Raw genomic sequence first — 17,232 nt, 5'->3', positions numbered from 1 at the left:
CTTCCTACACGCCAGGAGTCTCACCCCCTCGGCACATTGCCCTCGAGGTGGCCGGGGGGGCGGGGCAGCGACCGTTGTTCACCTCCTTGTGGAATGTGCCTTTGCAAAGAAGGTCTGGAGAGAGATGCAGTGGTTTTTGTCCAGGTTCATCCTGAGCAGTGCTGTGACACGGGACTCTGTGCTCCACGGGCTGTTCCCAGGGACATACACCAAGACAAACAGCAACTGCAGCTGGAGGATCATCAACTCGGTGAAAGACGCCCTTTGGTCTGCCTGAAACTTGTTGGTCTTCCAGTGCAAAGAGTTATCCCCAACCAAGTGTTGCAGACTGGCACATTCCAAGATCCAGGATTATGTGCTGAGGGAGTCACTAAAGCTTGGGGCAACCGCCGCAAAGGCGCAATGGTGAAAGGTCGCTGTCTAAGACCTTTCTGCCATTGTGCACTGAGGAGCTGGGAATTGTATAGACCCCTCGGGCTGTACAGCTCGCAATGAATGTATGCATTGAATACTAACTGTATTATAATTGTATTGAAGCACCTCAGAGTGCAACATGATGTATGTTAATAACTCCAATCCCATTGCACTGACTGTCTGTAATGACCATGTTGAAGTGACCGTAATATTCATTGATTGTACTGAAGCACCTCGTGATTCATATGTAAAAGTTGAATCTGATTGCACTTTTTGTGATGGAGATTTAGAAACATTTTGTAATATTCTTTCAGATAAATAATAAAGTATTATGAATATTATGAATAAAGTATATTATGAATAAAGTATATTTTTTCAATAAAAGGGGTTCTTGACCAAGGGAGGGCAAAGAGGAAGGTATTCAAAAATCTACTGCTGTTCTGTCAAAAGAGTCCAGGCAATCTGCAAGTACTGCAACTGCAGAACAAGAAACTTTCGCTCTTCCAAAAGCCTGAGTCAACCTACAAAGTCTCTGACTCTTCAGTTACAGAAGCCATTGCAGCTACTGAACACAACTTCAATGCTTCACTCCAGACAACCACTTCAACTGCAAGCTACAGGCCTGTAACATTTTAAAGGACTGAACTGAATTTCATCTTTATAAGTATATGGTACCCTTATCTGCATTTAATCTATGTATTTACTTGGTAACTTTATTACTTTTACATAAGCAACTTAGAGCTAAAGTTTTGTAATAAACAAACCTTAATCTTGTTCAAGGATAAAGCTTTACTGCTGGTTATTTTTAAATTGAGTCACTCACAAATTACAAGGGGGCTACATACAAACACACAAATTATTAGCTCATGGGCCACTTTAAGGAAATACCTCTTACATGGTCATGACACATTCTTTTGCAAATATAACGTGGAGTCATTCCCATTGTGCCAACACAAGGGCAATTAGGGACGAGGAACTAGTTAGTGGTGCTCACATCCTATGAAAGAATTTTTAAAAATTAGCATTTTACTGTGTAAATTTTGGGTAAAATTACAGAGCTGGCAACAAATTGTGAATACAAAGTTCATGAGTATTACAACAGTTTTGGTGAATATAAATTTGCAACAACCAAGTAGCTTAACAATTCAATTATTTGCCTGCCTGCCTGCACTTAGCCACTTCTGATCAAAGAATTGCACAAAGAGAATTAAGTTTCTCAAATGAAACTCAGAGCCTCCATGCATATGTACATAACTAATGTCCAAGATAACAAGGATACCCAATATGTGGCCACTTCATATACATTTTGTTCACCAGTGCAAGTCAAAGGGTTCACATTAATAAGTGGATAAGCAAGTCTGTGCGTATCTATGCACGATTCTAACAGATCAGTTTCCTGAGGAACTGTGTTAACTGCTGCTGTTAAATTGGAGCTGGCACAGTATTATTCTAAGCCACTGAACTAGCCGAATTGAAAATGAAACCAACTGTACCAATTTTGTATTTGGCTGCAATACACGCCAACAATTGGAAACTTACCTCAACACGGAGGTGAATTTGCATATAGAAGTGCAGCATATGTAAGAGATCCTTTTGGATACACCAAGATTACATTGCTGAAATCGCCTTCTTGGTCAAGTGAATGAACAGATGGGACACAACTATTTGCACTTCAAGTGCATCAAACGCACCAGGGTACATTTCATCACTATCCAACCTCACGTTTTTAAACTAATCCCTATTTAATATGCAAGTTATTCAACAGAATCAAAGTCATGGTGAACAAAGTGCAGTGATAATGTCATGTTTTCAAGCCTCATTAAAAATCAGATCATATCAGAAATGCCCGTTTTTTGGATGTGCCACGACAGACCCACTTGGGAAGCCAAAGCCAAGTATCATCCTCAGGACGGACAGATAATTCAGCCCCCAATTTTCAAGTCGTACATTCAGTACTTATTTTGTATAGTACTTTGATACAATTAAATAGCAAAACTTTAAAGCCACTTAGAAAGCAGAAAAATGGAGTTGGTTGGGCACAGGAGTCTCTCCAGATTACAAACTGAGGAATTGACAATGCAGTCCTCCCAAGGGCTGCATGATGCCCAACAGCAACATTATCCGAAACACGATGTTAGGTTCCAGGTGTACATCAACATCACCCAGCTCTACCTCACCACCATCTTTCTCAATCCCTCCATTGCTTCTGATTTGTCACACTGCTTGTCCAACATCCAGTACAGGTGAGAAGAAATTTCTACCAATTAAGCATGGGAAGACCAAAATTATTGTCTTCAGTCCTCACCACAAACTCCATTCCTTAGACACCCAACTCATTCCTCTTCCTGGCACTGCCCGAGGCTGAAAGAGACTGTTCATAACCTTGGTGACACATAGGTACATCATCTCAAATCCAGCAACCTCGGTATCAAGGCCATGCCAGATTTAGAATATTGCTAGATTTCGGGTCGAGCGGTTTGAGCCACGGGCAGTTCAGGTCAAGCTGGGCCAGGTGGGGTCATGGGATGCTTGGAGCATGGGATAAAGCGGCGCTCAAGTTGATTAGTCTAGAGCCACACCGTGCCAATGTAGTGGCTAGCCAAATTGTCCAGCTAAGTTTTTAAAAAATTTACCCAGTTAAAATTGATGCATGGAACATGATAAATGTGTCCCATTCTTGGACAACTCCAGCTTTTGGACAGCCGGATTTTAGACATTCTGACCGCGTATCCTCTGCAACACCTAAGACTGCCAACTTTCACGTCTGTGACAACGCCTTGCTTCCAACCCTGCTTCAGTTTATCTGCTGCTGAAACCCTTGCCCATGCCTCTTACCTCTGGACTGAACTATTCCAATTTTCTTCTGGCTGGCTTCCAACCTCGCACCCTCTACAAACTTGAGCTCATCCGAAGCTCTACTGCCCAAACCTAGCTCACAGCAAGTCCCATCACCAGTGTTCACTGACTTACATTGGCTCATAGACTGGAAACGCCTCATTCACATTGGCAAATCCCTCAACGAGCTCCCTCCTCCCTATATCTGTAACCTCAAGCCCTACGACCTTCAGATTGCTCCACTCCTCCTTTTGCCTACTCCAATTTTCATGCTCCACAATTGTCAATTCTGCCTTAAGCTGCCAGGTCCCTAAGTTTTGGAGCTAAGCTCTAAAGAAGGATCATATGGACACGAAACATTAACTTTGTTTTTCTCTCTCCACAGATGCTGTCAGACTTGCTGAGTTTTTCCAGCATTTTCTGTTTTCGTTTCAGATTTCCAGCATCCGCAGTATGCTTTTATCCTAAGTTTTGGAATTCCCTAACTAACCTCTCTATCTCGCTCTACATCAAGCCTTTCCACTACATCCTCCTTTCCACTTCTTTCTCTGCGATGGTTCTTAAAACCTACCTCTTTGACCATGCTTTTGGCCAACTCGCCTAACATCCCCTTACATAGCTCAGTGTTAAATTTGGCTTGATATTTGTGCTCCTGAAGTGCCTCGGAATATTTTAGTACATCAGAGGTGCTATATAAATGCACAAATGCTGAAAATTATCAGGTCAGGCAGCATCTGTGGAGAGAGAAGGCAAATTAATGTTTCAGTTTAATGACCCTGTATCATTATTCTGATGAGGGGTCTTCCACCTGAAATGTTAACTCTGTTTCTCTCTCCACAGATGCTGCCTGATCTGCTGTGTATTTCCAGCATTTTTTGTTTTCATTCATGTTTCCAGCATCTGCAGTATGCTTTTGTTTTTACTATAGAAATGCAAATTGTTGCTGTTGGAAATATTACAGCACCAGCACTGGCTGTAGGGTGTAATTACAAACTAATTAAATTTTTTTGGCAGCTTTCATTGTAAATTCACATTTACAATGGAAAAAAACTGACCAAAGCATGACATAAATTTGATATGTGAATGAGTTTTGCAGAAGGGCACGTATATTCAACTTTTTCTTTTCGCATGTATTACTGATCAATCTCCTCCATCATCCCAAATAGGAAGAATATGGTCTCTCTCTTGTCTGCATTGGTATTTCTGTCTCTCTCCCACAGTTGGGGGTGTTGTACAGAAAATGTAGACCTCTGTGGCTTCCTTCCCATCTCTACCTCATTCCATCCTGTACTCCTGCAGCTGATAATCTGATCACTTTCAGCTGCTAGTCTACAAATTACTGGATTTGTTGAATTCAGTTTCACAACTTGCCTAATGGCTTTTAGGATTAGAAGTCATGACATTTGAGTTGTTAATCTAGTACAATCATACCACAATATTATATCATTTAAAAGTGGCTGAATATGAAGGAACATTCAATAATGATTCTCCAACTCATTCTACTTTTCAAAAAATACTGTTGCTGTATAGATGAGATCTGTGGTAATGCAAAAGGTTAAAAGTGAAGGTAAGCATCATGTGCCAGAGTTGTAGAAACATGCTGGAAACTGGGAGAAATCTATGGTGTGCCTTAATGTTTGTGATTTGTCATATCAAATCTTGGTGGCCCCAACAATCACCACAGTCAAATTCACAAGGTATCTCTCCATGTTAAGTTGCCTGCAACTACACACCAATACACGATGCAACATATCTTAAAATAAATAAATCCTACTAGAATATTTAAACATTCTCCAAGTAAATCAAATACTCAATTTACTTTGTGTTGAAAAATGATTAATACAAGCTGGTGATCACATGAAGCAGCTTTCATGCCATGTATCCTTTTCATTTAAATGCTTGATTGCTACTGTGTAGACTTTGGAAACTGTACATAAGATACGGGTTTTTAAGAATTCCTGAATTTAAAATAACTGAACAGAGCTATGGTTTTCAGTATACGGCAGATTAATGCTCCCGCTATTGTCACGACTCACTGGGGATAGTGCGCTGCAATATCAAGTCCCACTGCTCCCCAAGCTACGACAAGCGTGAAAAAGTTTTATCAACCCACCTAATTGTTTAATTTAGGTTAAAAGAATACAAGCACCAGGTGTGTAAACCAAATAAGTAAATAACTATTTATTGAACCAGTGGCAAAAGAAAGAAACATGAGCTGCTAAATTCTAACTTCATAACCTAAACCCTATCCTTTCTTAAATTCCTATATGCACACACATTACAAGACACACAAGACACACAAAAACATGGATTTTAAGGGTGGGATGGAACAGTTCAATAACACCAATTCCGGAGTACAATATGCGACATTGAGTACAAATTGATGTCTTCCAAATTCCTTTCAGTTCTTTGTTGATGACACAAGGTGGTCTTCCAACACTTTCAGTCTTTAGTTCATTGATTGAGCATTTGCCTTTCAATGTCTCCAATGGTGATTTTCCCCTTTGCCTCTTGACAGGGGTTTTCAGAGAGAGAGCAGGATTTAGAGATACAAGGAGAAAAAGCCAGCTAGCTATTTTATAGTGGAACTACTGGAATCTTACACACACAGCAAGTGGTTTTAAGTCTTTTTCCTTTCAGGCTAGGAGCTATTCTGCTGCACTGCTCTCACACAAACCTTGGTCACCTGGTCAGGAGCCAGTTAAAATATCATTGCCAGGCAGTTCCCATTTAGACCAGACTCCTCCTCAGCACCATCCTGTCTTTCATGGCACACACTGTTCCAGGACAGTTACATCGTAATTTTAATCCACAGTCCAACAGAAATATAAAGATATGTTCTTTACACTATGCTGCAGGATTTATAATAGGGAGGTTAAGAAATTGGATGACATTATTTCCACTTGAAGTTGCAACATAAATACAGGCAGATAAGAAATGCAACCATCCATCAAGGAGGTGAACTTTCAAGCCCAACATCTTTCCAAATGGCAATTTCTTTAATTTTGCACAAAAAATTATTGTTTAAATGCTGATTAAGAACAACTGTATTCAAACAAGCATGTTCATTTTGATGCAGGTGTTCTACTGCAAGTGGTTTCAAAAGCAGTTTAAGACACTCACTTCTGACTAAAGCAGATTACCTTAAACTTTCCAATAATTCCTATAGAAACAAAGGAGTCTGCAGCTTGCTGACTTTGTGACCTTCCAGATTGTATGCCAGTGGTGCAAATCATTGAGGTGGTTCATTAGATCCCACCAGACAACTTTTACTATTTGGTAATACTCAAAAAAGTTGAGGATGTTGTAAAAACCAGAAAATAATGACAAATAATTAAGTTTCATAATTAGAAACCTACTTGTAGCACGTTTTACAAGTAATGAAAGTCTTCATCTGGCAGGTAAAGTTTTATTTTTAATTTTCACGCAAGTCTCATTCCCACAATAACCCATATACAATCTGTACAAATATTAAGTTAATCATTGTGCAAATAGTCATTGCATTTTGTTCAGAATGGACAAAAGACAAATTACAATTCCCAATTTTTATTTTAAGCAGCAGGACAGGCAGAGGTAGATACAGAGTAGGCCCAAAGATAAGAACAGCGAGACTGATGAGAGGATAAAACGGCAGGCCTGAGAGCGAGACCAACAGTAGAGATAAAGGAGCTTAAAACAAAAAACTACTGCGGATGCTGGAAATCCAAAACAAAAACAGAATTACCTGGAAAAACTCAGCAGGTCTGGCAGCATCGGTGGAGATGAAAAGAGTCGACGTTTAGAGTCCTCACGACCCTTCAACAGAACTAAGTATAGTTAGGAGAGGGGTGAAATATAAGCTGGTTTAAGGTGGGCGGGGGGAGAGAGAAGTTGAGTTGGGGGGTGTGGTTGTAGGGACAAGCAAGCAATGATAGGAGCAGATAATCAAAAGATGTCACAGACAAAAGGATCAAAGAGGTGTTGAAGAGGGAGGGGGTTTACGTCGGGACCTGGAAAAATTTATTAATTTTGCTTCCAATCTCCACCCCTCCATCATTTACACATGGTCCATCTCTGACGCTTCCCTTCCCTTCCTTGACTTCTCTGTCCCAATTTCTGATGATAGACTGTCCACCAATATCCATTACAAGCCTACCGACTCCCACAGCTACCTCGACTACAGCTCCTCACACCCCGCTTCCTGTAAGGACTCCATCCCATTCTCTCAGTTCCTTCGCCTCCGTCGCATCTGTTCTGATGACGCTACCTTCAAAAACAATTCCTCTGACATGTCCTCCTTCTTCCTTAACCAAGGTTTTCCACCCACGGTCGTTGACAGGGCCCTCAACCGTGTCTGGCCCATCTCCCGCGCATCCGCCCTCACGCCTTCTCCCTCCCAGAAACATGATAGGGTCCCCCTTGTCCTCACTTATCACCCCACCAGCCTCCACATTCAAAGGATCATCCTCCTCCATTTCCGCCAACTCCAGCATGATGCCACCAACAAAGACATCTTCCCTTCACCCCCCCGGCGGCATTCTGTAGGGATCGTTCCCTCCGGGACACCCTGGTCCACTCCTCCATCACCCCCTACTCCTCAACCCCCACCTATGGCACCTCCACATGCCCACGCAGAAGATGCAACAACTGCCCCTTCACTTCCTCTGTCCTCACCGTCCAAGGGCCCCCATCCCCACCCTGTTTCTTCCCCCTCCCTTTTGTTTTTTTCAATAATTTATATAGATTTTTCTTTTCCCACCTATTTCCATTATTTTAAAATCTACAACTAGTACCTTGCCAGTCTTCCCACCCCACCCCCACTAGAGCTGTACCTTGAGTGTCCTGCCATCCATTCTTAATTAGCACATTTTCTTAGATAATATCACCACCTTCAACACCTCTTTGATCCTTTTGTCTGTGACATCTTTTGATTATCTGCTCCTATCACTGCTTGCTTGTCCCTACAACCACCCCCCTCAACTCAACTTCTCTCTCCCCCCCGCCCACCTTAAACCAGCTTATATTTCACCCCTCTCCTAACTATACTCAGTTCTGTTGAAGGGTCGTGAGGACTTGAAACGTCGACTCTTTTCTTCTCCACCGATGCTGCCAGACCTGCTGAGTTTTTCCAGGTAATTCTGTTTTTGAGATAAAGGAGCTAGTGGGTTCATAGCTGACCGACTGAGCTTGAAAAGTGTGATGTCACAGGAAAGCAGGTTAAGTGACTGGTTGATGACTATTTCTCTTTTTCTCTCTCTAAATGAGGATATTTGTTTACACTAGGAGCTAGGAAATTAAAAACTTCAGTCGGGGTAAGTATAGTTGTAAGCTTAACAATAAGTGCATATGCACAGAGCAAGTATAGAGGCATGAATTAAAATCTGTAGTTTAAACAAGGTGCTAACTAGACTGCAAAAGAGGTAATAGAGGGCTGTTCTCAGGTCATGATGGGCATTGAGACCAGGTGCTTGCAATTGCTGCACCATGTGGGAACTTTAAGATGCTTCATGCGTCTTGAGGGAATCACATGCTTAGCAAGCACCACCAGCTGCTTCAGCTTCAGCTCAGGGTTTGAGCTTCAGGGGCAGCTGGAATCAGTCAGACCATCATGGAGGATGACAGCTTCTTGGATCATACATTATGCAGGTGATCATCCCACAGGTAGTAAGAGTTCAGGACAGTCAATGGGTGGCCATCCATAAGAGTAGGAAGAGGCAGAAAGCACAGGAGTGTCTGCTGTTTCTGCCAATCTCAAAAAGATACACAGCATTAGAAACTGCTGGAAGTGATGACGCCTGGAAGGAGTGCGGTTCAGATCATGGCACAAATGGGCAAGGGACTGCACAAGAGGGAAAAACAAAGAGTAGAAACGTAATTGTTACGGGGGCATCCATAACTAGGAAAATAGATAGGCATTCCTGTAACCGCCATCGTGAGTCCCGCATGGTTGTCTCCCTAGTGTCAAGGTAAAGGGCATCTTGGACAGGGTGCAGAATATTCTGCAGATGGAAGGGAGTGAGCCAGAAATTGTGGTACATGTCAGTACCAGCAACATAGAGAGGTCAGGTATTAAAGTCCAATGTTTGGATTTTCAGGAGCTGGATGAGTATTTGGGGTGGTGGGTGGGGGTTCAAAAAGTAGGACCTCGAAGGGAATAATCTCTGGATTCCTTCCTGACTCCCAGTGCCACAGGCTAATAAGGGTAGAAAAAGTATCAATACATGGCTTGAGGCACGGTGCAGGAGGGAGGGCTTCAGATTCTTGGAGCACTGGGATCAGCTCTGGGGCAGGAGGCATCTACTCAAAAGGATCAGATTACACCTCAACAGGATTGGGGCCAACATCTTCCGAGGGAGGTCAAATACAATAGGTTGAGAAGAGAAGTGAAGAGGAAAATAAGACTGGCAAGAAGAGTATGAGGCTGGTAGTCAACATAAAAGGGAACCCAAAAATTCTACTGGCACGTAAATACTAAGTGGGCAGTAAGAGATGGAGTGAATCTTATTAGGGGCAACAACTGTGACATATGTTTAAAGGTGCAGGGCAAGGCTAAAATGCTTAATGAGTACTTTGTATGAGTGTTTACCAAGGAAAAGGAAGCTGGCAAAGTAATCACAGAAACAGAGATGGTAGAGGTAATGGATGGGGTGATAATTGAGAGGCAGGAGGTACTGGACAGGCTAGTAAAGATTACAGTGAATAAATTACCTCGTCCAGATTGCTCAAGGAAGTGGGGTGTAGGTAGTGGGAGAGCTTGCCATAATCTACCAATCTTCCCTAGATACAGGAGAGGTATCAAAGGATTGAAGGGTGGCAAATGTGACACCCTTATTCTAGAAAGGACAGCTTTAGTAACTACAGGCTAGTTAGTTTAACGTCAGTGGCGGGTAAAGTTTTGGAAACAATCAGGGAAATAAATCGACATGCACTTGGATGGGTATGAGTTAATTAATTTGTAATTGATATAAATTTGCACAGGTCTGTAAAAGACAGAACATGTTTGACTAATCTAAATGAATTTTTCGATGAATTAAGAGGAATTTGATGAAGGGAATGCAATGCAATTTTTAACAGAAATAGTCAATGCGTATATTCGCTAACAAGTCTACATTAGTGAAAGACCAACAATTCAAAAAGATGACATTATTTCAAATTGAAGACAAGAACATTGCAAGCCATAGAACATATAATATTAAACAATAAAGCAAAAGCGCGAAGATAGTCTAATGTACATTTAAAATAGTTACAGTGTAATGTTTTTGCTATAAACACAATGCAAGGTCATTCAAGGTTGTCCAAATAGGAAGTCGTCCATTATATAGTCAACAACACCTGGCAGTTCTCACAACCTTCACATCTTTCCCATTTCAGCAAATTGGAAATATAATTTCAGATAAATAATACCATTGCATGTATTAGTACAATGTTACAGCCAAGCGCAAAACAAGTTCACAAAACAATATTCAACTTTTAGTCCAAGTGTCCATTTAAAAAAAGAGTTCCATATTTCATTACTAATACAGGCACTAAGTGCCAGATCTTCCCAAAAATGGTCAAATTCTTTAGCATCATACAACAAGGCAATATTTTAATTGAATACAACACAAGGACTTTGCACCAATAGCACCTCCCAAATCTTGAGTGTTTAAAAACATAAAACGAGACACAAGGTCTTCCAAAGGCAGCAGAGAACTGTTGCTTAGTAAGTAAACACAATATCTCAAAGGGGAAAAAAGGAACCATACATTCCAAGTTTCAAATGCAGTTAGGTACTTCAAAACTGCTAAAGCAAATAGTAACTTGTAATTTTGAGATAAAAGAAATCATCAAATGTAAATATTATTTTGAGGTGGAAATATTCTCTTTAAGTTTAGCCTAAATACCCAACATGGTACAAACAGCTACATTGGAGGGAGGGAAGAAAAAGTTCCAGATATAATGTTAATCTATAGAAGCTATTCTGACCATAGAATCAGAGTTCAATAGGTTGTATTGTCCACAAATAGAATAATTAGTGAATCCCACTCCTTATAAAGAAACCGCTGAGTGATTTTGGGTGTCATTATACATAAGCCCAACAGGTATATGGATTCCAGGGACGAGCAAAGCATTTATTGCCAAGTTATTTTATTTTCACCACTGGTTCGATGTTTATTTCTTGTGTAGGAGGCACAGGCTTAGATGAAGACTTTTCATGTTAAGCAAAGCAACACTGTAATTAACTTCACACTTCAGTCATGTCTGGAAGCAAAGAGATGACATACAGCAAAAGTCAGGGAACTAGTAATGACAGATTAATGTGGGAGAGTAATCATCATTATTGCAAAAGTTTCTAGGCTGTGACACTTAGTCTCATACAGATCTCTCCCACAACTTTTCTTTTATTTTTCAAATTGTACTTTTCCTGATTACCTTTCAGTCTTCAGTTCTGTTTAAGGGTTACACCTAACAAAATGTCATGAACCTGTCACTCAAATACTGGCCTGGCTAACAACACCCACACCCCATGAAAGAATTATTTTTTAAAAAATTCAGTTTAATGCTGGCTGCATTGGTTTAACTCGTAGTAGTGGTTTCACTTAATATGTGAAGCATGTTTGTTACATACTGCAAATATGGGCTTCATATGTTGCAAGTAGTTTAACATCCACAGAATTAAGGATCTACCATCATCCATGAATGGGCAGGGAAAGAAATCAAACAACTCTTATTTCAAGCCATTAACCTGCCTCTCCAAAATAGGAGGTCTCATCTTAAACTGTACCGTCAGTTGTTTGACCAGATAAGGAACAGAGACAAGTTGAAGCAAATACAAACTAACTTATGGGTACCTCTTAACAGTTTCCAGGACACCCTTTCGCTTCTAGATTGATCTCTTCTCCAAAAGAGGGTAGCCAACTCTTTAAGATTTGGAAACTCCAGAACACTCCTAAAGATAAATCTCTTGGGCACTTCTGCAAGTAACCCAGGAGAAAAATAATAAGGATATTTTTAAAATGGCAACCTCTTTTTGATTTTCTTTGAACACGTTCATTTAGTAGTTAGAAAAAGATTAGAGGTTGGAAAAAAGGCTGTTTAAGTGGAAAGGACAGTTGAAGGCAGGAGTACAAGCGATGAAACCTCTAGAAATATGTCCAACCTGACCTGACAATTTAATATTAAGAATAAAGACCACCACACCTATGGTAGTTAAACATCATTAATTTAGTCAATCTTCACACACTACTAAAAATACTGAAAATGGTGATTGGGAACAAACATGTAATGCAACAAAATTCAATTAGTTCCCTCTCCTTTTCAAAAGGTATTTTGTTGGTTTCTCAATTTTGAATGTTCTTTTATTTTTATTCTGCATGGGATGCAAGTGTTGCTGTCAAGGATGTTTCTCATCCCTAATTGGCCTAAGGAAGGTGGTGGTGAGCCACCTTCTTGAAAGGCTGCTGTCAATCTTGTGCTGTTCGGAAAGGAGTTCCAGGATTTTAAACCAAAGAGCAGCAATATAGTTCTATGTTAGGGTGATGTGCAGTTTGGAGGGGAACTTGCAAGTGGTGGTGCTCACCATAATAGGAGGTCTCATCTTAAACTGTACTGTCAGCTGTTGAACCAGATAATGAACAGAGACTAGTTGAAGCAAATACAAACTAACTTATGGGTACCTCTTAACAGTTTCCAGGACACCCTTTCGCTTCTAGATTGATCTCTTCTTCAAAAGAGGGTAGCCAACCCTCTAAGATTTGGAAACTCTGCTGCTCACCTACATCTGCTGTCCTTGTCCTTCTAGGTGGCAGAGGTCGCGGGTTTGGAAGGTGCTGTCAAGGAGCCTTGACAAGTTTCTGCAGTGCATCTTGTATATGATACACGATATTACCATTTGCTGCTGGTGGAGGGAGTGAGTGTTTAAGGTGATGCATGGGGTGCTAATCAAGCAGGCTGGTTTGTCCAGAATGATGTTGAGTTTCAAGTGTTATTGGAGCTTTACTCAACCAGGCAAGTGGAGAGTATTCCATCATACTCTGACTTATGCCCTTATAGGTGGTAGACAGACTTTTGGGAATCAGGAGATGAGTTACTCTTGCAGACAGTGTTTATATGGCTAGTCCAGTTCAGTTTCAGGTCAATGGTAACCACCAGGATGTTGATAGTGGAGGATTCAGCAATGGAATGCCGTTGAATATCAAGGGAGATGGTTAGATTCTCTCTTGCTGGGAATGGTCAATGTCTGGCACTTCGGTAGCACAACTATTACTTGCCACCAGCCTAAATGTCGTCCAGGTCTTGCTGCATATGAACATGGACTGCTTCAGTGTCTAATGAATTGCAAATGGTACTGAACACTTTGCAATCATCAGCGAACATCCCCATTCTGACCTGATGATGGAGTTGGGTTGCCAACCCTCCAGGATTACCCTGGAATCACCAGGGATTCAAAATTAATCTCCAGGTCAGTGGAGTGACCAACACCAGGAGAAAAATCACAGTGGTGTTTAAAACACAGGATTGAGTAATTGTTACAGCACAAAGAGGCCATTTGGCCTATCAAGTCTACGCTGGCTCTCCGAAATGAGCAATTCATTTAGTGCCAATCATCCACCTTCTCCCCGTACCCTGCACATTCTTCCTTTTCAGATAATTGTCTAATTTCCTTTTGAATGCTTCAACCGAACTTGCCTCCACCACAATATCAAGCAAATGCATTCCAGACTTGAAATACTCGCTGCATGAAAAAGCTTTTCCTCAGGTTGCTTTTGTTTCTTTTGCCAATTACTTTAAATCTGTGCCCTCTCGTTCTCAATCCTTTCACAAATGGGAACAGTTTCTCCCCATCTACTCTGTCCAGACCTCTCATGTTTTTCAATGCCTTTTTCAAATCTCCTCCTAACCTTCTCTTCTCTAAGGAAAACAGTCCCAAATTCTCCAATCTATCTTCATAACTGAAACTCCTCATCCCTGGAACCATTCTCATGAATCTTTTTGGCACTCTCACCAACAGCTTCACATTCTTCCTTAATTGCAGTGACCAGGACTGGACACAGTACTCCAGCTGAGGCTGAACTATTGTCTTATACAAGCTCAGCAATAACCTCCTTGCTCTTGAACTTTTATGCTCCTATTAATAAAGCCTAGGGTACTGTCTACTTTATTAACAATTCTCTAAACCTGTCCTGCCACATTCAATAACTTATACACGTATACACCAGGTCCCTCTATTCCTGCATCCCCTTTAGAGTTGTACCCTTAATTTCATATTGTCTCTTCGTGCTCTGTCAAACAAAATGAATCACTTCACATTCCTCCACATTGAACTTCATCTATGCCCTGTCTGCCATTCTGCCAACTTGTCTATGTCCTTTTGAAGTTCTACACTATTCTCCTTACAGTTCATAATGCTTCCAAGTTTCGTATCATCTACACATTTTGAAAATTGTGTGCTGTACACCAAGGTCTAGGTCATTAATATATATCAGCAAAAGCAATGGTCCCAACACTGACCTGTGGGGAACTCCACTTACAGACTTTCCTCCAGCCTGAAAATCATCCATTAACCAGGACTCTGTTCAATGTCACTCAGCTAATTTCGTATCCATGTTGCTACTTTCCCTTTTATTCCATGAGGTTAAACTCAGAAGTCTGTTGTGTGCCACTGTGTCAAATCTCCTTAGGAAGTCCACATGCACATCATCAATAGCATTGCCCTCATCAACGCTCTCCCTTCAAAAACCTCAAGGAAGTTAAACACAATTTTCCCTGAAGAAATTCATGCTGGCTTTCTTTAATCAACCCACATTTGTCCATGTAACTATTAATGTTGCCCTTAGTCAATTTTCTAGAAGTTTCCCCACCACCAAAGTTAAACTGACTGGCCTGTAGTTGCTGGGCTTATCCTTACTCCCTTTTTTTGAACAAGGGTGTAATACCGAAGTGCACAGAATACTGGGAGAAATAGATAGCACTTATCAGCCCAAGACGGAATGTTGCCCAGGTCTTGCTGCATATGGGCACTGACAGCTTCAATGTCTGAGGAGCTGCGAATGGTGAACATCATGCAATCACCAATGAACATCCCCACTTCGGATCCTATGACGGAGGGAAGGTCTTTAATAGAACAGCTCAAGATGGCTGGGCCGAGGATGCCACAGTGAGGAACTTCAGCAATGATATCCCGGAACAGTTTCTCCCCATCTACTCTGTCCAGACCCCTCATGATTTTGAATACCTCTACCAAATCTCCTCTCAGCCTTCTCTTCTTCAAGGAAAACAGTCCCAAATTCTCCAATCTATCTTTATAACTGAAATTTCTCATCCCTGGAACCATTCTCGTGAATCTTTTCTGTACTCTCTCCAATACCTTCACATCCTTCCTAAATTGCAATACCCAGGACTGGATGCAATACTCCAGCTGAGGCTGAACTATTGTCTTATACAGGTTCAACAATAAACTCCTTGTTTTTGCAATTTATGCCCCTATTAATGAAGCCTAAGATACTGTATACTTTACTAACCACAGTCTCAACCAGTCCTGCCACATTCAATGACTTATACACGTATACACCAGGTCCCTCTGTTCCACAACACCTTTAGAGTTGTACCCTTTATGATGATTGAGCTCCAACTACCACAGCCATGTAGAATGTAAATAATAATGCCAGAGCTAAAATAAAACAGGCAAAACTGCTAAGTGAATCCTTCAAGAGATATCACTTGCAGTCAAAAAAAGTATGGCAATGTCTATGGTATATCACCAAAACATCCATTTTTGGATCATCATTGGTCAGATGACATGGGGTTTCTGATGGTGAATATATTTGCAGGTTTGAAGCATACACTAAAAGGTGTCCATGTAATGGGTTTCCAGAAATGACAGCTATCCCTAATAATACAACCAAATGATCTTTCTATTTTGTAAAGTCTGGAAAATTAATCATGGTAAACTATTTTAAACCAATTGACATCCATGTATATTTCAGGTGCGAATCAAAGGATAATGAACAGAATTAGAATCTTTTCCCAAGTAAACTGAGGTCAACTGAAATTATTCTACTCAAACTGGGCTCTTCTAATTGTGCGCAAATTGAAATTCAAACCCACAACCAACCTATTCAATATATTGCAATCCTATATTATGCAATTACCTGCATTGATTCAGCAGAGAGCTCAAAACATATGATTTTAGCTTCTTTTAACTAAGTGGTGAAATGCATTGTTGACAACTTGCACTGATAAGAGTACTAAAAGCAAAGAACTGCAGATGCTGGAAATCCAAAACAAAAACAGAAATACCTGGAAAAACTCAGCAGGCCTGGCAGCATCGGTGGAGAAGAGCACGGTTGACATTTCGAGTCCTCATGACCCTTCAACAGAACTAAGTAAAAATAGGAAAGAGGTGAAACATAAGCTGGTTTGGGGCGGGGGGGGGGTGTTGTGATGGGACAAGAAGAGCTAGGTAAAGGGCCAGTGATAGGTGGAAATAACCAAAAGATGTCACAGACAAAAGGACAAAGAGGTGTTGAAGGTGGTGATATCATCTAAAGGAATGTGCTAATTAAGGGTAGAAAACAGGACAAACAATAAGAGTGATAAAACTGATGAGTGCCTTTAACTTGGTAAAATGCCCCAAGGCTTTTCACTTCAAACAAAATTTCAGTCACTCAAGGGGATATTAGAACAGGTGACCAAAATTTGGGTCAAAGAGGTAGGTTTCAGGGAGCATCTTAAAAGAGAGAGGGAAAATTGGATATTAGGGGACGGAATTCCAGAGCTTTCTGGGCCTTGTCCACCACAGGAACGGTCACCAATGATTGAGCAATGAACACAAAAAAAGTTAGTTTTTTTAAATTGAAGCTCTATTCACGGGGCTGTCTCTTTCCCCAATCTTCCTTCCTTACATAATGCTTTTTGTCCAACCCTAATGTCTCCCTGAAATACTGTTTCCCATTCTGTTTTACCTTTTTATTAATCCAACTCCTTTCTTTTTATCCAATTCCTCTTCAAAATCTTTATATAAAA

General features: G+C 40.9%; 2 protein-coding genes across 12 annotated transcripts in view; one reads left to right on the top strand and one right to left on the bottom strand.

Moving 5' to 3' along the window:
• psma1 (proteasome 20S subunit alpha 1) overlaps positions 1–17,232 on the top strand; it is a 237,704-nt gene that overhangs the window by 55,247 nt on the left and 165,225 nt on the right. The gene's annotated exons all lie outside the window — the stretch shown is intronic.
• The window catches only part of pde3b (phosphodiesterase 3B), a 259,595-nt gene that overhangs the window by 118,813 nt on the left and 123,550 nt on the right, over positions 1–17,232 (bottom strand). Inside the window, exon 1 of one of the 11 annotated variants that reach the window (XM_078549235.1) lies at positions 14,739–15,102. The exons of 9 other annotated variants lie outside the window; for them this stretch is intronic. In XM_078549235.1, coding sequence (XP_078405361.1) covers positions 14,739–14,768 — 30 coding nt within the window. In that variant the 5' untranslated portion in view covers positions 14,769–15,102. Of the gene's footprint in view, positions 1–14,718; positions 15,103–17,232 lie in introns of those variants that run through there. One more of the 11 variants, XM_078549236.1, reaches the window with a different exon arrangement.

This window comes from Cetorhinus maximus, chromosome 9, assembly GCF_964194155.1.
Source record: "Cetorhinus maximus chromosome 9, sCetMax3.hap1.1, whole genome shotgun sequence".
NCBI lineage: Eukaryota > Metazoa > Chordata > Chondrichthyes > Lamniformes > Cetorhinidae > Cetorhinus > Cetorhinus maximus.
Note: the sequence above shows the minus strand (reverse complement) of the source record. Positions and strands in the feature narration are given on the sequence as shown.